Source organism: Ursus maritimus, unplaced genomic scaffold (genome assembly GCF_017311325.1).
Source record: "Ursus maritimus isolate PB19 unplaced genomic scaffold, ASM1731132v1 scaffold_31, whole genome shotgun sequence".
NCBI classification, from domain to species: Eukaryota; Metazoa; Chordata; class Mammalia; order Carnivora; family Ursidae; genus Ursus; species Ursus maritimus.
In genome coordinates this window covers 5,576,749-5,597,425 of record NW_024425675.1, presented here as the reverse complement: position 1 = coordinate 5,597,425, position 20,677 = coordinate 5,576,749, and the positions used below count along the sequence as shown (strand labels likewise).

The following is a 20,677-nucleotide window of genomic DNA, read 5'->3' as shown; positions in this document are numbered from 1 at the left end:
AGGATTGTCAGGCTTAGACGGTTCCATATGTAAAAATATGGTCCATTCAGGGGCACCTGGGTGGCTCAATCAGTTAAATGTCCAACTCTTGGTTTCAGCTCAGGTCATGATCTCATGGGCCCTGGGATCAAGCCCTATGTCAAGCCACATGGCAGGCTCGGTGCTCAGCAGGGAGTCTGCTTGAAGATTCTCTGCCTTTGCCCTTCCCCTCACTCACACGCCCCTCTCTCTCAAATAAATAAATCTTAAAAATATATATATGGTTCACTCAGTGAATTCTAGTTTTTCCATATTGCCTTTATTTTCTGAATGCTATCCTATATTTATCCATATAAAATTCTACAGAAAATGTATCCACGTATTTCGGTAAGAGAAAGAACATAAAGAAGTATGCGTGGGAGGCCTTTGTGGGCCAGACCTAGATTTGGCTCCTTTCTTTTCTTGTGGTCCGAACTCTGTCATATGGCTACACCTACCTGCAGGGGTGGCTTGAAAACATAGTCTAATTATATACTACTTACTATCTAATGACAATAACTTTAGTGTCATTTCCAAATTAGAAAGAATGAGCATTGAATAAATAATGATACATTGTTACCAATAGAAAGATTCTATTATGGTGTACAAGTCCCCTTCAATATGTATATATTTACAAATGTAATGCATATTTTAATTCTATCTTTATTTTCTTTGTCTAATTAACCATATAAAAAGAAGGGAAGATTTGTGGTTTAGTGGAAAAGATAGGGGACTTTGAAGTCAGACAGCACATGTTTGAATCCTGACTTCATCATTTACTGGCCATGTGACTTTTAAGTTATTTAACCTTTCTGAGCCTCCTGTTTGCTCTCTTATAAAATAGAGATGAGTATCATTGTATTGGTTTAAGGATCAAATATAAAGTGGGTGGCAAAATATCTGGCACAAAGCATAGGGACTCAGTGGTAGCTTTGGTAATATGTTTTGAATGTTTTAAATTCAAAATACCTGATCTTTCTTTTACAGGAACACCAGATGCATTCTCCCAGTTACTCACCTGCCCGTATTGTGATAGAGGCTATAAACGCTTTACCTCTCTGAAAGAACACATTAAGTATCGCCATGAAAAGAATGAAGATAATTTTAGTTGCTCCCTGTGCAGTTACACCTTTGCGTACAGAACCCAACTTGAACGTCACATGACATCACATAAATCAGGAAGAGATCAAGTAAGTGAAATCAATCATCCATAGAAGGCAAGGGTTTTAATATACTTAATAGGATGTACCAGAGAGCGTCTTATCTGTAGCCTTACAAGAATTAAAGTGATTATTTGAAGTATCTGGTCATTTCTGAGTTACAGAGTACATGTGAACATTATTTTCGATGTTTTTAAATTCTTTTTCAGGTAAGATCCCTTTCTTGTCGTTTTAATTATTTTGTTTATACTGTAACAAATATTTCCCTTAAGTTTAAAACTAGATTTCAAAATGCATTCTACCAAAATACTCAGTGTAGGAAAAATAAATACTAGTTTCATAAACCATAGGACTAAGTACAGACCAAACTGAGAAGAAAGTCAAATAATAATAATAAAAGTAAATTTTCTGGGAACCAAAGACTACTTTATTTATTCTCGGTATAAGTTACTGTGTTCTGTTTACTATAGGAAAGGAAGTTGCTTCCTCTAAGAATTTAAAGTTTAGATTCTAAACATTTTTATTCTGAAGACTCAGTTTTCACATGGTTTGTTCTATTCCTATGTCACTTTGCCTTAATTTCTATATGTATAAACCAAGACTATTCTTCTGTAAGTTAAGTTATATTTGAACTGTTGGTTCTATACTTAAGGATTAAAGGCTAAGAAGCTCTTGCCAGTTGTCCTTTTTTAAATAAGATCCTGATAAGTGTCAACTCTAAAAAATCAAATAATATCAACATGATTCTAACTTTAAAAGTCAAATAAATATTCAGCTGCAGAGTATATTTTAAGGGTATGTGTTATTATTGGGGACATGTCCAGTTTCTTATATCAAAGGATTATGACTGTCTATAAACACGAATCTGTGAGAACTCTGCCCTATGCATGTACCTAATATAAGTCCTGTATCTCGTAGAGAATAAGTTAGACCCTTTCTAAGATGATGGCTAAACCAAACAAAAAATTATGGCAGAAACAGGATCATCAAGGAGGGTCAACCTTTCTTCTCAGGACTTTTCAGTAACACTCACAAAATCACAAAATAAAGGGGGAGAGGATGGCAATCAGAAAGTATAGGACCAAGATTTCCTTAGATAGGTTAATGGTTAAGTGCATGAGGGAACGCTTGAAATGGGGAAAATACCAAAAGAAGGAAGAAATTGATACAGAGAAGGAATTACTGAAGACAAAGACCATCTATGTACCATCTGCCCCTATACAAGTCTTATCGGGGACAATGCAAAAGAGTGCTTTTTCCATCTGAGAGTCCTAACATGACTACAGCATAGTCAAGCCTTGGGGAAAGAGCCTATTCATGTGACATTTGGGGAGCAGACCCAAACTGCACCTGTTGCCCCCATATCCTTTGTCTACAAAGGCCCACCGTCAAAGAAAGAATCTGCAAAGCACAGGTAGAGCTGATGGTGAAAGTGAGAGATGCCATTATAGAAACAGATCGTAAGATCAGTGGTGAGCATGAAAGCCAATTTTGTGGTGATTTTTCTGATGGGTGAAAGGTAGTAGGTTTTATATATGAGGTATGTGATCAGACAAAAATCAGGAAGGAGCTGTGATTAATATGGGAACCAGTAATGTGAGGAAATATGATCGGGATGTCCTGGGAACAATTTAGATTATGGGGCAGCAAACTTGAGTTTGAAAATCATGCCAGGACCTAAAGGTAAGAATTTCCATGTATTATTAATTTATTCTAAGAATGGGACATCTGAACTAAGACCCAAATGAAAGGAAGGAGCCAGTCATAAGATGACTGGGGGGAGGGTGTTCCAGTCAAAGGGAACAGAGGGAAACATGAAAAGGCCTTGAGGCAGCAGCCTGCCCAGCATCCCCGAAGGATAGCAGGGAGGCCAGTGTGAATAAAGAGGAGTAAAGTAAGCGAGGCCAGGAAGTATTAGGGGCCAGATGATATACCCCCTTGTATAGACCACGATAGAGACTTTTAATTTTATTCTTCAGTGTGGCAGGGAAGCCTTGAAGGATATTGAATTTTGTCTTTATTTTTTTTAACCATTTTTAAGGAAACACTGGCTGTTGGATAGAAAGTAGATCAAGAAAGACAAGAATGGAAGCAGGGAGACCATTTGGAGGCTATTGCTATAATCCAGGCCAAAGGCGGTGGTTTTGAAATCACTGGTGACACAGTGATGAATGTTGCATGCAGAGTGTATTCAGATGGCTTTCTGATGGATTGAGTAAGGGCGTTAAAAGAAAGAGAGGAATCAAGGATTACTCCATAGTTCAGGGTCTAAGCAATAATCAGGTAAATGAAGGTGTCATTCACAAGGGCAGGAAACGCCAGAGGAGGAGCTGAGTCTCAGAAGGGAAACGAAGAGTTCAGTGTTAACCATGTTCAGTTTCACATGCCCATTGCTTTCCACCTGGCAGTATCAAGGACTCAATCGGCTGTAAGAGTCTGAAGTTAAGGGGAAGAGGTCTAGAGATACACCGCTGGGAGTTGTCACCATATATTTGGTGCTTATAGCCATGGGTTTGGATGAAGTAGGGCCTGATACGTAGTAAGCACTCATTCTTTTTCCTTCCTGTATGAAAAACAAAAGAAGGGAGATTTGAGCATGAAGCAAGTAGTGCTTGAGTTAAGCCTTTGAAGTATGGCTAGAATCTTAATAATCATAATTATAGGGAAATACAGCCAAGAAATAAGAAATAGTTATAAACCAAAGCAAGGAGATAGAGTAGTATATGTGCCAAAAACTGAGACTCACGAAGTGACTGGGGCATGAACTTCTTATAGGGAACTGGTGAAGAATCAGCCTGGAAACTCAGGTAAACTTGGAATGTATAGACTTAGAATCTATATTCAGGGGCTAATGGGGGGAGCTTTTGGAGTTTTATGAGCAATTTATGGTTTATGAGGTTTATGATAGAATTCAATTCAAACAGTGCTTTTGTATGATTAATCTAATAAAAAACAACAACAACAACAACAACAAAAAAAACCAGAAACAGACTCATAAACACAGAGAACATACTGGTGGTTGCCAAAGGGGAAGGAGGAGGATGGGCAAAATGGGTGGAGGGGAGTGGGCAGTCCAGGCTTCCAGTTATGGAACGAACAAGTCATGGGGATGAAAGGTACAGCATCGAGAACGTAGTCAGTGGTATCGTGATAGTGTTGTATGGTGACAGATGGTAGACACTTGTGATGAGCATGGCGTAACATATGGATTGTTGACTCACTGTGTTTTATGCTGAAACTAACTTCGTATGTCAACTATACTTGACTGGAAAACATTTTTTAATAATAAATAATTTAATGATGGATAAATAAAAGTAAATAAATAAAGTTAATTGGACCTGGAAAAAATCAAAGAGTGAAGAATATATTTGAAATATATAAAAGTGAGAATTTGATAAACCAGACAGAAAGCTATTGTAATACTTCATATGTGGATGAACAGATGGAAGTATTTTTTAAATTCATCAGATTAAAGTACATTTTGGAATACCAAGCATCTAAGAGATAGAACAAACTACTGGGAAAAGCCTGGCCACAGAAGAGATAATCTCTAGTTTCTAGTAAAGTATATGTTATCTTATTTGTGCTAAATACTATATTACTCAATAAAGTATGATTCTAATACTCTAAACTAGCAAGTGGAGATTTTTTTCTCTACGTCAAAACTCTGATCCCACCATCACCTTTCTTTCTGGTGTAATACTCCAAGTGTTAGAGTTTTGTGACTGCCTCAATTTGAAGCCTTTGAGAAGCAGAACTCACCAAAATATTACTTTTAGCAGATTGGCTATTCTTTTATGTCCAAAGCTTTTTTGCTTTATAATTAAAATATCAATTCTTTCTTACAGAGACATGTGACACAGTCTGGGGGTAATCGTAAATTCAAGTGCACTGAATGTGGAAAAGCTTTCAAATACAAACATCATCTAAAAGAGCACTTAAGAATCCACAGTGGTAAATATTTGTTTTCTTTCTACACCTTGAATATCATAGCATATGTGGTAACAAAGAAATCTGTTGTAACGTGGGCTACACACATGGTCAGAAACTTTTTGCTTTTCTTGTAGAATAAAGACTAATCTGGAGAAATTTTCTATTTATAAATGGTATTTTATTGGAGTCTTAATCTTTAACTGAAGCATATTAAGCTAATATAATATGACATACTCCAAATTTCCTAATCAGAATATAGCATGTTGTAACAAGAAGTACAACCTCCGTGAGCTTTCTGATGAATGCTAATTTCGTTGCCTCTTTTGCACAGTTAACTAGGGAATGGAAAAGGAGCTAGAGGTACAATTTGCACAAGAAAGTAAGGAGGCGTTCTTTACATGAGAGAAGTAGAAGTGGAAACTCCAGATAGGAAGTGGTCAGAGGTGATGTGGAGTCACCCAGACAGGGCAGCACTGAAAATTTAGAAGAAAAATGTGTTTACCTACATTTCACCTTTCTATTCCACATCCTTTTCTAAATTTTACTTAAGAAATGATACGATATGATTAAAAAAATATGTCTGTTTTAGAAACTTAGAAACAAAAAGAGCTGTATTTGCATGTCTTTAGGGGCTCTACTTCAACAAAAGCTATAACGAAAACTTGGTAGCATCTCACATTGCACTGTGACATCTGTTCATCTGATTAATTTTGGTATGTTATTTTAGATTTAAATAGTAGTGAAAAAGAACTGTTTTCTAATTAATGAGAAATGATGGGTGTCTGCACGTTGCTTATTTTGTGAAAATGATTATATTGACATTTACAGCTTACAAACATCCTACAAAAAGAGGACAGCGGGTGACTTGTGATATCTCTGTTTTATTTTGGAACTACATTTCTAGAAGTTTCACTGTCTTGTTTGTTGAGGGCTAAATAATGTTAAAGTTACCAATTTGTTGAAACCAAGATTCTTGCAAAAACATGTATTTATTTTCACACTCGAATATTCCTGGAAATGAGAAGTTGTCTTTTGCAGTCTGCCACAAAATCCTATTTCTTAGCTTCTGGGCTATCAAAAAATTTTCTTCTAGAACATATTTTTAATGATCTGCTTTCTTACTACAGCTGATTTGTAGTTGATAGAGACATAGCCAATTCAAGGGAGCTTGCTTAAATGTTGAGATTGGGGTAGGGAAAATAAAATAAAATTTAGAATAAGATTCATGTACAAAATGAATGTCCTGTGGTCCTCTTGCACGTAGACAGGATACGGCTCCGTCAGACCTGGAGATGTGACAGAATCGGGAAGCGTGCATCACACCAGAGATTACAACGCAGGGCAGAAACAGGAAGTTGGTATTAATCACAAAATTCTGCATCGATATTCAAAAATCAGTCTCAATCAGGTAGTAAGTAGGGAGCTACCGTCTGTAGAACTGACCGAAAAATCGTAGGAGTTTGGAAGGACAGGAGCTTTATACGAGCTCCTCCACTGCGCGCTTTTGCTGCGGCCGCTAAGTAGCCGGCGCAGACTCAGGCCGCATCGCGCAGCGCGCGCACCTGCCGCACTCTGCACTGTCCGCTCCGTGTGTGTTTGTGCGATAGTCGCATCCCGCAGGTTACGGAATGTGAGGCTTGCGTACCTTTAATACAGGAAGAAATTCTAATTTAAAAAAACATTAGGAAGATCAAGTTAAGAAAGTAACACAGGCATGAGGGGCGCCTGGGTGGCACAGCGGTTAAGCGTCTGCCTTCGGCTCAGGGCGTGATCCCAGCGTTACAGGATCGAACCCCACATCAGGCTCTTCCACTATGAGCTTGCTTCTTCTCCCACTCCCCCTGCTTGTGTTCCCTCTCTCACTGTCTGTCTCTATCTCTGTCGAATAAATAAATAAAATCTTTTTTAAAAAAAGTAACACAGGCATGAAGTAAATATGAAATAAAACGGGTACTCTGAAAAGCCAAGCACATGCAGCCTCTAAGGTTTAGGAAATCAGAAAACGGCAATCAGTAACCAAGACCCAGACTGTCTGCAAGTAAAAGAAATCAGTCGCTAGGAAAAGGACAACTCTTCCTGCTACAAAGTCCGTAGAGAAGCAAAATGCATTTTATACTATTTTCCAAAATATCCTTGAAATAGTATAACAGAAAACTCGATAGGGTTTCCTTTTTAAAGTAAGATTCTCCAATAGGAAGCCAGTGTGTTATTTCACCAAAATGCAGTTCAGAAAAAGCATTTCTCCAGGGTAGCCGCTTGGGTACAATGTAAGTATACAGCTCTCTGATGGTCTGGTTCATTCCGAAGGAAGATTTCTGAGTTGTGGCGACTCAGTGTCAGCCCAGGACTGGTACCAATCTGTAAGCGTGTTTGAGACTGGTTCTCGAAGAGCCAAATATAGAAGCTGAGAGTAATTTAGAAACTATGAGACAAAGAAAATTCTGTGACAATTTTATTATATTTTATACACTATTGATCTTACAGTAGATTGGAAATTTAAAACAAAAACTGGGGGGGAAGGGTCCTTCACCACAGATAGTTTTGAAAGGGCTGTTTAGAGTGTCGAATAATGGATGAGCTTCATATCCTTCAAGAAACCTCTGTAATCTTTTTTTCTCAGCTGAGTTTTTAATCAGGGTCTTCAAATTATACTCCCTAAAATTACCTGGATTGTTGCCATCTTCTGACACCCTTGAAATGAGCCGTACGCAGAGTCATGTGTTTCAGCCATCATCCGAACTCCTCATGTGGGAGTTGAGCTACGATGACCCTCCCCAGAAAATGCCTCGGGTTTGTTCTGTAGCCCAAGGAACTGCAGCCTGGAAAGCTGTTACGTCAGGTGCAACCAAATGCCCACCTTAGCCATTACGAAAAAGAAATCAGTATTCATAGGACATCTGACTTCTTACAGCACAACTTTACATCCAGGTTTTAACAGTTACTAGACAAATTAGGTGATGTACTTTAGCGATAAACCTTAAAGCTCTGAAGTTAGAAACAAGGGGTTTTCCAACAAACATAGTGGATTTGGCTTTAGAACAATTGTTCTGCACTTTCTTTCTGGCAATGATAAAATATCAGGTAATCCCCAACAAGAACACTGATAACTAGCATTTATTGAGTACTTAAGTATGTACAGCCACATTCTAGTTATTTGTCGGCATTGACTTCTGTAGTCCAACAATAGCCCTATGAGATAGATACTATTATTTCCTCCCTTTCTACTGATGAGAAAATGGAGGGAGAAAATGGAGGCTCAGAGAGCTTAATTAACCTATCCAGAGTCACTCGGCTAGTCAATGGCAAAGCCAGGGCCCCAGTGTGTAGGTATCTTGACTCCAAAGATGTTGCCTTAGCCACTGTGCTTTTCTATCCCCCTGTTTGTAAAGATAAACATAATCTATGGGGCACCTGGGTGACTCAGTCAGTTAAGTGTCTGCCTTCTTCTGCTCAGGGCATGATCTGCAGGTCCTGGGATCAAGCCCTGTGTCAGGCTCCCTGCTCAGCAGGGAGTCTGCTTCTCCCTTTCCCTCCTCCTCTCCCTCTGTCCCTTCCCACTGCTCCTGCTCTCTCTCTCTCTCCCCCGTCTCCTTCTCTCAAATAAATAAAATCTTTTTAAAAAATAATCTATATTATAGATTCTTATTTTCCGAGTGTCTCTAACAAGAAAACAAGCATGTAGCTCATCTAAAAATGTTACGCAAGAATTTAAAATGTTAAAATGGAGATACTAGAACACATCCCTTGTTTCCCCTTTCCCCCGGAAATTTACCTGATGCATTTCGAGTACTGAATCATATTTCAGGCATCCCATTGGAAAGATACTGAGAAAGTGGAGAATTTCCAGAGATGAGTTAACAAGTGGGTAAGTGGGAAGTGTTCTAAAAACCATGTCCTGTGAGGAATCTTTGAAGGACCTGGTTATATTTAACCCACGCAAGGGAAGTTTCAGGATACAGATGACTGCTCTTCATCCGTTTGAAAGTCTGGCTTTTAGAAGAGAAGTTAGGCTTGCTCCGTCTGGCATCAGAGGGCAGGCTAGGATAGAAAAGTGGGCATTAGAACAAGTGAATTCTGCCTTAGTACTCAACCTATCTCTCCATAGAATTACTTTTTAGAAGAATCACTAACATGTACTGAGACAGAGCTTTGCTATCTTGTCATATAACTGCTGCAACAACCCAGTGAGGATGTATTTACATTTATTTACACACCGAAACCCTGAGGTTTGGAAAGATCAAGAAGACAGTAAGCGACAGGGGCACTTGGAGAGCTCAGTCATTTGAGCATCCAACTCTTGATTTTAGCTCAGGTCATGATATCAGGGTCATGAGATTGAGCCCCTAGTTGGACTCCATGCTCAGTGAGAGTCCGCTTAAGATTCTCTCTCCTTCTCGTTCTTCCCCTTTCCCCACTTGTGCTCGCTCTCTCTCTCAAAATAAATAAATAAAATCTTTTAAAAAAAGAAAGAAACAAACAAACTAGTGGCAGAGTCAGGTTTTGAACCCGACTTCATGATCCTGAGCAGAACCAAACCAGACCATCTTCCATAGAGCTGTGCAGCAAGTAATAACCGCCTTTTAATAAAGGAGCTTAAGCAGGAGGCTAGCCAGAGTCAAGGATGATATAAAATGGACTCTTTTACTGTAGATCCCTTCCAGTTCTAATATCTGATTCTTCAAGTAATTGTACTTTGAGAAATATAGCTCACTCTTTAAAAACTTTACAACACTGAAATTACATTATTAGAAGAACTTACATCGACTTTCTCACTGCTTTCATTTTCATTCTTTAAAAGAACAGAGGAAAGAAAAAGCTTTATCTTGGTACTGAGTAGGTAAATAGCATCACCATATTCCCTAATTTTGCAGCTCGCCATTCATTCATCCAAAAAAGGTTTACTGAGCCCTTTTTGCGACCTGCCCTTCAGTAGGTACAAGGCATAAATGGCACACAAGACTCAAGTTCCTACCTTATTGAAACTGATCGTCTTTAACCTGTAAATTATAAATTAATGAACTATAAATATAAATTAAAATTAAGGTGAAAAATTAGGGTTGTCTGAAAGTATTCCATTTGGCTCCATGCTTCTCAAAATTTTCAACCAAAGAATTCCTAACAGCCAAGAAGAATAAATGACTTCTCTCCTGGAAGGTCTAGGGAAGCAACTTGTAGAAGTCTCTACAAGCAAGGAGATTCTTTGACATTGTGGTTTTTTCCTAACAGTTCATGCGAATGCTGTCTTTTTCCCCATAGTATAATCTGTGTTTTAATATTAAAATGTTTTAAATTACTATAACCACTGTCACTAAAACTGAAACTACAAGAAAGCTTTGCATATCCACTAGAGCATTGCCTTCTAGCTCCCAGAGTGCATACCTCCCGGTTTAATAAGCCAAGGCTTACAGTAATACCTCATATGGAAAGTTTCCTGCCCATTGAGAAAGATCTTTTCAAGGAAACCTAAAAACCTTGTGGATATGGAAAGGGATAGGTATTCGTACTTGTTAAGTCTTATATAAGGGAGATTTTACTTACTTTTCTTTCCTCTAATATTAATTTCTCCTGCAGATGGCTAAGTATAGTGAAATATAGAAAAATTACATAGGTAGGTGAAATAGGATAAGAAAAAAAAATTACCTGAACGAGTAGATGTACGTCGGACCCTTGAACAATGCAGGGGTTATGGAAGCCGACCCCTCCATGCAGTCAAAACTTTTGACTCCCCCCAAAACTGAACTGCTAATGGCCCACTGATGACCAGAAGCCTTACCTATCACATAGTCAATTAATACATGTTTCGTATGTTATATGTATCGTATATTGTATTCTTACAATAGAGTAAGCAAGAGAAAAGGCTAATTAAGAAAACTCATAAGGAAGGGGCGCCTGGGTGGCACAGCCGTTGGGCGTCTGCCTTCGGCTCAGGGCGTGATCCCGGCGTTATGGGATCGAGCCCCACGTCAGGCTCTTCCGCTGTGAGCCTGCTTCTTCCTCTCCCACTCCCCCTGCTTGTGTTCCCTCTCTAGCTGGCTGTCTCTATCTCTGTCGAATAAATAAATAAAATCTTTAAAAAAAAGAAAACTCATAAGGAAGAGAAAATACATTTACAGTACTGTAGTGTCTTTATCAGAAAACATCCGGTATTAAGTCAGCCCGTGCAGTTCAAACCCATGTTGTTCAAGGGTCAACCATAATTATCTTTAGCATTTGAGAGTTGTTTGAAGTTTTAAAGGTTAGCAGGAATACTATACGCATATGCCGAGAAGATCCCCTTATGGGTCAGCACACGTACGACAGACGAAGGTTTCGCTAGTCTTTATAACATTTGTGTCCGTTTTGAACTTAAAATGAATATTCAAAATAAAATTGTATCACAAGATACATGGTAATCTCTTTTTAAATTGATACTATTTGTTTTAAGGAAAATGTGGACACATAAAAATTTGGATGTAATAATTCAGTGAATATGATTTTTGTTTTTGTTTAGGAGAGAAGCCATATGAATGCCCAAACTGCAAGAAACGTTTTTCCCATTCTGGTTCCTATAGCTCACACATAAGCAGCAAGAAATGTATCAGCTTGATGCCTGTGAACGGGCGACCAAGAACAGGACTCAAGACACCTCAGTGTTCCTCACCATCTCTTTCGGCATCACCAGGCAGTCCCACACGACCACAGATACGGCAAAAGATCGAGAACAAACCCCTTCAAGAGCAACTTTCTATAAACCAAATTAAAACTGAACCTGTGGATTATGAATTCAAACCCATAGTGGTTGCTTCAGGAATCAACTGTTCAACCCCTTTACAGAATGGGGTTTTTAGTGGTGGTGGCCCGTTACAGGCAACCAGTTCTCCTCAGGGTGTGGTGCAAGCTGTTGTTCTGCCAACAGTTGGTTTGGTGTCTCCCATAAGTATCAATTTAAGTGATATTCAGAATGTACTTAAAGTGGCAGTAGATGGTAATGTAATAAGGCAAGTTTTGGAGAATAATCAAGCCAATCTTGCATCCAAAGAACAAGAAACAATCAATGCTTCATCCATACAGCAAGGCGGCCATTCTGTTATTTCTGCCATCAGTCTTCCTTTGGTTGATCAAGATGGGACAACCAAAATTATCATTAACTACAGTCTCGAGCAGCCTAGCCAACTTCAAGTTGTTCCTCAGAATTTAAAAAAAGAAAATCCAGTCCCCACAAACAGTTGCAAAAGTGAAAAGTTACCAGAAGATCTTACTGTTAAATCGGAGAAGGACAAAAGCTTTGAAGGAGGAGTGAACGATAGCACTTGCCTTCTGTGTGACGAATGTCCAGGAGATATTAATGCACTTCCAGAATTAAAGCACTATGACCTAAAGCAGCCTGCTCAGCCTCCTCCGCTCCCTGCACCAGAAGCCGAGAAGCCCGAGTCCTCTGTTTCATCGGGTGGAGATGGCAATTTGTCTCCCAGTCAACCACCTTTAAAGAACCTCTTGTCTCTTCTAAAAGCATACTATGCTTTGAACGCACAACCAAGTGCAGAGGAGCTCTCCAAAATTGCTGATTCAGTAAACCTGCCACTGGATGTAGTAAAAAAGTGGTTTGAAAAGATGCAAGCTGGACAGATTTCAGTGCAGTCTTCTGAACCGTCCTCTCCTGAACCAGGCAGAGTAAATATCCCCGCAAAGAGCAATGAGCAGCCTCAATGTACAAATGCAAGTGAAGCCCCGGACAGCACAGTAGATCTGCAGGGCCCCCTGACGATGACTGACTCGCCAGTTCTACCAGCGGGATCAACCATCGATGGTTCCAGAAGTAGTCCACCCTCCCCGTCACCTCTAAACCTCTCCTCATCCAGAAGTACACAGGGTTACTTGTACACAGCGGAAAGTGCACAAGAAGAGCCACAAGCAGAACCTCTTGATCTTTCACTACCAAAGCAACAGGGAGAGTTATTGGAAAGGTCAACTATCACTAGTGTTTACCAGAACAGTGTTTATTCTGTCCAGGAAGAACCCTTGAACTTGTCTTGCGCAAAAAAGGAGCCACAGAAGGACAGTTGTGTGACAGACTCAGAACCAGTTGTAAATGTAATCCCACCAAGTGCCAACCCCATAAATATTGCTATACCTACGGTCACTGCCCAGTTACCCACAATCGTGGCCATCGCTGACCAGAACAGTGTTCCATGCTTGCGAGCACTAGCTGCCAATAAGCAGACTATTCTGATTCCCCAGGTGGCTTACACGTACTCGACTACAGTCAGCCCTGCAGTCCAGGAAGCACCCTTGAAAGTGATCCAGCCAAATGGGAATCAGGTAAAGAAGATGTCCCCATCCCAAAGCTATTTGGTAAAATGCTAGCGTGACTGCTTTTGGTGAAATTTTTCAAATAAAAATCAATCTCTGTAGAGCCAAGCAGGTTGTTACAAACTGTCATTTTTGAAAGGAAATAGATGAACATTTGCTTTAACTTCCGTACCATCACGCCTTCAGTTTCTTCCTAACCCAAGGCATGGTTATCAGTTAGAGTTGTGTTATTCTACTGGGGAAATGAAAGACTCAGCTAAAGACTTCACTTAGCTGAAGCTTGAAACAGAGAAGAAAACTTGGAATACTCACCAATTGGATTTCTGTTTTTCGAGTTATATTCCCAAATTTAGTAACAGTTTCTGCTGTATCATCATTACTACGTGAAAGTACATTCCCATTCACAGACATTTCACACCAGCCAAACCGAGCTATTACTTTTTACATTTTAACACCTGTATTTATTAAAGGCTTTAATTAAACAAGAATTAAGTATACGAAGAGCTCATTTAGTGAATTTGCTGATCACTCTATGAGCTGTAAACTAAAACAGTATTCAGTCATAATTAATATATATGAACCTATATGTGCATTTTCCTCCCTACCTTTCCCCCAAAATCCGTGATGTAGTTTTACATAGAACCGTTTTGTGTGACTATTGTGTGGCTCATTATCCAGACTTTTTCTAGGTTACTAACCTTGATGGCCCCCCAGTTTTTTTCATCAGTTTCTTATTGAATCAACCAAATACTAGAGATAAATTTGTTCTTTCACCCAAATATTTGCTATAAGTAGGTGCAGCTGAAATAATTACAGCATCCTGTTCAAATGTGTATCTGCTGCTTTTTTCCCCTGAAATACTGCTACTGATTGGGTTTCCTGCAATTGTGGTTACTCTTGAAAAAAACTCTCACATAACTAATGAATCCACCTAGACTCTCAGTGTATAAAACACTTGGGGCGCCTGGGTGGCACAGCGGTTAAGCGTCTGCCTTCGGCTCAGGGCGTGATCCCAACGTTATGGGATTGAGCCCCACATCGGGCTCCTCCGCTATGAGCCTGCTTCTTCCTCTCCCACTCCCCCTGCTTGTGTTCCCTCTCTCGCTGGCTGTCTCTATCTCTGTTGAATAAATAAATAAAACCTTTAAAAAAAAAAAACCACTGTGCACACCTTTGAATAATAACGGGGGACTCACCAGCACTTCACTTAGTCGTATGACCACATCAGATAGCAAGGAAAGTAGTCCAGTTACTGGCGCTCACAAACCAGCCAGGCAGATGGCTCCGCCTCGCCCATTTTGCACAACTGTAAGAAATGTTGTGAAAAACCTTTGAGCTTTTAGACAGTTTGTGGGTTTAGAGGCAATAGAATGGAAGGCTTTAGGAACGGCATAAGGATCTTGAGGGGCCAGTTCCACTACCAGTTATTCTTTACCTCCATGAGAGCTTCCTATACAACATTACCGCCCTGAGACTGCCTGAAATGTTTCTATTCCGCTGAAATTCTGAAGATTTATCTTGTCTAGCAAGTATTCTTGTTTCAAAATATGGACCCGCCTGCATCGTTTTGCCCTCTTGTTCCATAGAAAAGTAGTAGAGCAAACCCCTCTCTTTTCAAAGAAACCATGAAGGTCAGTTCATAGACCTCTGAAGTTCTGGAGGGTACAGCTGGAAGACCAACTTCCAAAAAAGGAATCTTCATTTTTGCTTAGTAAAACCCAGAAGGGAAACGATGAAGGTAAATGAGGCAGTTAGAAATTGCCGATGACGTAGCATAGTCATGAGTTAAAATTTCCTACAAATTTCTCATAAAGTCAGGTAAATTTTGTTAGTATACATTTTACATTCTTTGTTTTCATCAGTTGATCACTTGTGTTTGTCATCGCTGTGACTGTATTGCTCCCAACCTCACTGTTTTCTGTATCAACCCCCACCTAGCATCTAGCCCCCCCACCCTTGGAGCCCATCTGCAGCAATGAGCTTGATTTGGTCAAGCTACTGAAAGTAAAATCAAATTAGTTTTTTTAACCTGTGCTTTTATACATGTCTCTCGTTTACCTTGTAATTTGAAATTAAATGTTCTTCTTTCCTTCCTTTAGGATGAAAGGCAAGACACTAGCTCGGAAGGAGTATCAAACGTAGAGGACCAGAATGACTCTGATTCTACGCCACCCAAAAAGAAAATGCGGAAGACCGAGAATGGAATGTATGCTTGTGATTTGTGTGATAAGATATTCCAGAAGAGTAGCTCACTATTGAGACATAAATACGAACACACAGGTACGTCGATAAACCTGACCACTTGCGAAAAATGACCCTGTAACGCTTTCTTCAAACCGAAGTGCCCCCAAAAGCCTTCTGAGGACTGTGTGTCATGGCTGTGTTCTTATTTTGCAGGTAAGAGACCGCATGAGTGTGGGATCTGTAAAAAGGCGTTTAAACACAAACACCATTTGATTGAACACATGCGGTTACATTCGGGAGAAAAGCCCTATCAATGTGACAAATGTGGAAAGCGTTTCTCACACTCCGGGTCTTACTCTCAACACATGAATCACCGCTACTCGTACTGCAAGCGGGAGGCGGAGGAGCGCGACAGCGCGGAGCAGGAGGAGGCCGGGCCCGAAGTCCTGGCCAGCGAGCACGCGGGGGCCCGCGCGTCTCCCTCACAGGCTGACTCGGATGAGAGAGAGAGCCTGACGAGGGAAGAGGATGAAGACAGTGAAAAAGAGGAAGAGGAGGAGGAGGACAAAGAGATGGAAGAACTGCAGGAAGAGAAAGAATGTGAAAAACCACAAGGGGAGGAGGAAGAGGAGGAGGAAGAGGAGATGGAGGAGGAGGAGGGGGAAGAGGCAGAGAATGAGGGAGAAGAGGCAAAAACTGAAGGTCTGATGAAGGAAGATGAAGCTGTAAATCAAGCGAGCAGCTTAGAACAAAAAGTAAGCAAGAATAGCGAGCAGGTGTCTGAAGAAAAAACAAATGAAGCCTAATAGTTTTTCTAGAAGGAAAATACATTCTAATTGGTAATGAAGTTTGTTCTATATTATACATGCTTTTCATGGAAACACAGTAACCTGTATACTGTGGTTTCTGTTCACTACTGTGTAAAGTAAAAATTTAAAAAAATACAAAATACAAAAAAAAAAAAAAAAAACCACACACACACAAAAAAAATCCGGGTGTGCCTGATCTCAGACCTAGTAATTTTTCATGCATTTTTCAAAGTTAGGAACAAGTTTGTAACACGAAGCAGATTAGAAAACTTTAATGACTCGGAAAGCGAAGATTTAACAGGTTAAAGGAAACTGATTAATTAGATAAGCATCTGGCATTGTTTCATTTTGTCAGTATTAATTATCACTCTTACGTTGGTTTATTCTTAAGCTGTACAATTGGGAGAAATTTTATAATTTTTTATTGGTAAACGTATGCTAAATCCGCTTCAGTATTTTATTATGTTTTTTAAAATGTGAGAACTTCTGCACTACAAAATTCCCTTCACAGAGAAGTATAATGCAGTTCCAAACCGTGCTAACTACCTTTTATAAAATCAATCTAGAAGGTAGTAATTTCTAATATTTAGATGTCATAGTGGAGTATTATCATTTCAAGTGTATTGTTAGCCTTAAGAAAGCAGCCGATAGAAGAACTGAAGTTTCTTACTCATGTGGTTTAAAATGGAGTTCAGAAGATTGTCATTGAGTTCTGATTGCAGGGACTAACAGTGTTAATCCTGGGAAGGGTAGCAGAGTCGTCAGAATCAGTGTTCGTAATTGTGTTTGCGTATGTGGTGACAAATATGAAGGATATGATATGAAGCTTTGTATCTCCTTTGGCCTTAAGCAAGACCTGTGTGCTGTAAGTGCCATTTATCAGTATTTTCAAGGCTCTAACCCGCCTTCGTTCAATGTGTGGCCTACAATAACTAGCATTTGTTGATTTGTTTATTGTGTCAAAATTCCAAATAAAACTTAAAACCACTGACTCTGTCAGAGAAACCTAAACACTGGGACATTTCATCCGTTAATTCCTCAGTATTCATTTTGTGTTAATTGACTTCCAAAATTTCTCTACAGAAATGAAAGGGAAATTTTCTAATCTGCTCTGTCCATGTACTTGCATTTCAGACATGGACATGCCATTGTTATTTGGCTCATAACTGTTTCCAAATGTTAGTTATTATGGACCCAGTTTATTAACAACATTAGCTGATTTTTACCTATCAGTATTATTTTATTTCTTTTAGTTTATAGATCTGTGCAACATTTTTGTACTGTATGTCTTCAAACCTGGCAGTATTAATACCCTTCTTACTGACATGTACTTTTAGTTTTAGAAAACTTTTATATTTATGTGTCTTATTTTTATATTTCTTTATTTATTACACAGTGTAGTGTATAATACTGTAGTTTGTATTAATACAATAATATATTTTAGTATGAAAATTTGGAAAGTTGATAAGATTTAAAGTAGAGATGCAATTGGTTCTCTTGCATTGAGATTTGATTTAACAGTGTTATGTTAACATTTATACTTGCCTTGGACTGTAGAACAGAATTTAAATGGGAATGTATTAGTTTTACAACTACAATCAAGTCATTTTACCTTTACCCAGTTTTTAATATAAAACTCTTAAATTTTGAAATTCACTGTGTGACTAATAGCATGATGCTCTGCCGTTTTATTAAGAGATTAGCCTAACCATAAACCTCTCATTTCCTTAGTAAGCCAAATTAGGATAACCTCATATAAACAGTGTTGGGAACAATGTTTAACATTTTGTGCCAATTTGTTCCTGTATTCATGTATGTAAGTTACCAATCTGATTCTTCATTTTTAAGTTCCTTGTTACACCATGGTCATTTTCTAGTTTTTTACCAGACTCCCCCATCTCACAATAAAATGCATCAACAAGCCTGACCTGCTGTCATTCTTTTCATTATTATCAAGATTTTCTTCGGAAAGCTGTCTGTGAAATGGGGTGTTGCACGGTCATCCTGCACTCAATTTATCTTGGGCTGAATGTGGGTAACTAAATGTTTCAGACATTCACCACCAAATCATGGACTTCCCTGTGGCCGAATGTTTCTGGGGAGATCAGAGTTGGCAACTAAAGGCTTCCTGAGAGGTTGCTGTCTCTTCCTGAAACCCTAACCGCACCCCATCATGATCCAATGACTTCTCATCCTCAGGCCACTTCAGGGAAGCCTGGGTGTAGATGCCTTTCCTCTGTACGTTCCTTGTCCTTTCTTGCCATAGCTCTTACGCGCTTATTTACATTCCCTCCCCACTAGGAACAGGAACCGTATCTGCCAGAGTCACTCTCACATCCCCAATGCCTAGCAGAGTGCCTGGCACTAGTAGGTACAACAGATTTTATTGAATAAAAATGTAATTTGCATGTTAACAGAGCTCAGCTATGTCTTTACTACTCTTTTGCCTCTAATCCAAGAATATGTATATTAAATAATTCCAGCAATCCAATATTTTTCTTACTCAGGTCCTATTAAACATTGGACATCATAGACAGTAAATTATGCCTTTTTTTCCCAATAGAATGCCTTACTATTCTGATTTGAGAGTTTATTTCTAGGTGTCTTTCTGATGCTTAACTTACCCTCATGGTACATGACACAAGCTTTCAAGGCCTGTGGATATGACTGCTGCTGGTATGAACGATGTCACCAATTCTAGGGGACTCTTATTTTAGGACTCACTTCTGTTTCTGTGACCCCACATTCCTAAATACTCATTAACGTCATGTTGCTTCATTTCTTCTGTCACTGACGACAGCTACCCGATAAACAAACTCACTATGTAGGATGAAGAAATAAGAATAACCCTTTCTAGGAGGCATTTATACAGCAACCACTGTAACAAGAAGCTCAAAGAAGGTAGTGCTTGGTAGATATTGATAAATGGCTAAGAAAGGAGTCTAGCCGTTATCAAAGAGGGTTTGGAAAGGAGGACAAGTGAACACTTGCCAGAATTTGCTGAAATCACATAATAACAATAGAGCCATATGTTATTTACTTGTGCCATGCAAAGGTGCTTCGCTACTATTATCAAAATTAATTTTCACAAAATATATATAAAAACCATGTGCCCATGAACACACACACACACACACACACACACACACATTAATAGAAGAATAAGGATTTAAACACAGGCCTATCTGGCTTTAAATCCATGTTCTTAACTAGCCTATGTCATATCTCATAAGAATAGCTCACGTAATTACATTTAAATTCAAACCTGGCCTTAAAGAATATGAGAAGAAAATGTCACCAAGACCAATATACATTACATAACAGGATGAGAAAGGAAAGGAGGGGCATGAGATTTTTCAAATCTGTGTGCAAACTTAAAATTATCCTTGAAAACATGAAACTGTAAACTTAGATTTCTCCTCTTAAGATCAAGGGAGGACATACTAGGACAATCACAATATGGACTTTGTCTCCAAAACTTAAGAAAAAGCAGAAGCTCTTCTTCTCTAATGAACAAATACATTCCATTCAACACAGCAGAATACACACTTTTTTTCCCAATAGCACATGGGACATTGATAAAGAGAAACCAGATTATGAGCCATAAAACAACTCGCAAATTCAAAAGAATTGCAAATAAAATGTTTTCTGAGACTACAAATAATTAAACTAGAAATCTATAACAGAAATATATCTAGAAAATCCCCCAAAACTTATTGGAAATAAGAAACACTTTTCTAAGTAACCCATGGATAAAAAAAGAAATTAACAATTATAAAATGGGGTGAACCAAATGAAAATGCACTATATCAAGACTTACAGTGTGCAGCAAAAGCAGTGCATTTAAGAAAATTTATAGCATTAAATGCTTATATTTAAAAAAAAATAGAGGGCTCAAGTATCTAACCTTCTACCTTAAAAACTAGAAAAAGAATAAAATTAAACCCAAACCAAGCAGAAAGGAGGCAATAATAAAAGACAAATTAATGGCATAGGAAACAGAAAAATCATAAATCAATGAAAAAAAGTAAATCAATGAAATCAGAATCTGATTCTTTGAAAAAATTAATAAAATCGATAAACTCCCAACCAAATAAAAGGAGACAAACTGCCAATATCAAGAATGAGAGAGAAGACATCTTTGCAGACCTACAGACTAAAAGGATAAAAAGAAACCATGAACTTTATCCCAAAGAATTTGACACCTTTGATGAAAATGACACATTTCTTGAAAGATCCAAAATACCAAAACTTACTAAAGAAGAAATAGATAGCCTCAATAGT

The 20,677-nt window shown here is 38.8% G+C and overlaps 1 protein-coding gene across 2 annotated transcripts in view; it reads left to right on the top strand.

Annotated features, from left to right (window-relative positions):
- The window catches only part of ZEB1 (zinc finger E-box binding homeobox 1), a 179,020-nt gene extending 160,700 nt beyond the window's left edge, over positions 1-18,320 (top strand). For both annotated transcript variants that reach the window (XM_040645279.1, XM_040645278.1), the window contains exons 5-9: positions 1,006-1,208; positions 5,027-5,132; positions 11,602-13,409; positions 15,500-15,680; positions 15,798-18,320. In XM_040645279.1, the coding sequence (XP_040501213.1) occupies positions 1,006-1,208; positions 5,027-5,132; positions 11,602-13,409; positions 15,500-15,680; positions 15,798-16,390 (2,891 nt within the window). In that variant the 3' untranslated portion in view covers positions 16,391-18,320. The remainder of the gene's footprint in view (positions 1-1,005; positions 1,209-5,026; positions 5,133-11,601; positions 13,410-15,499; positions 15,681-15,797) is intronic.
- The last annotated feature ends 2,357 nt before the right edge of the window (positions 18,321-20,677 follow it).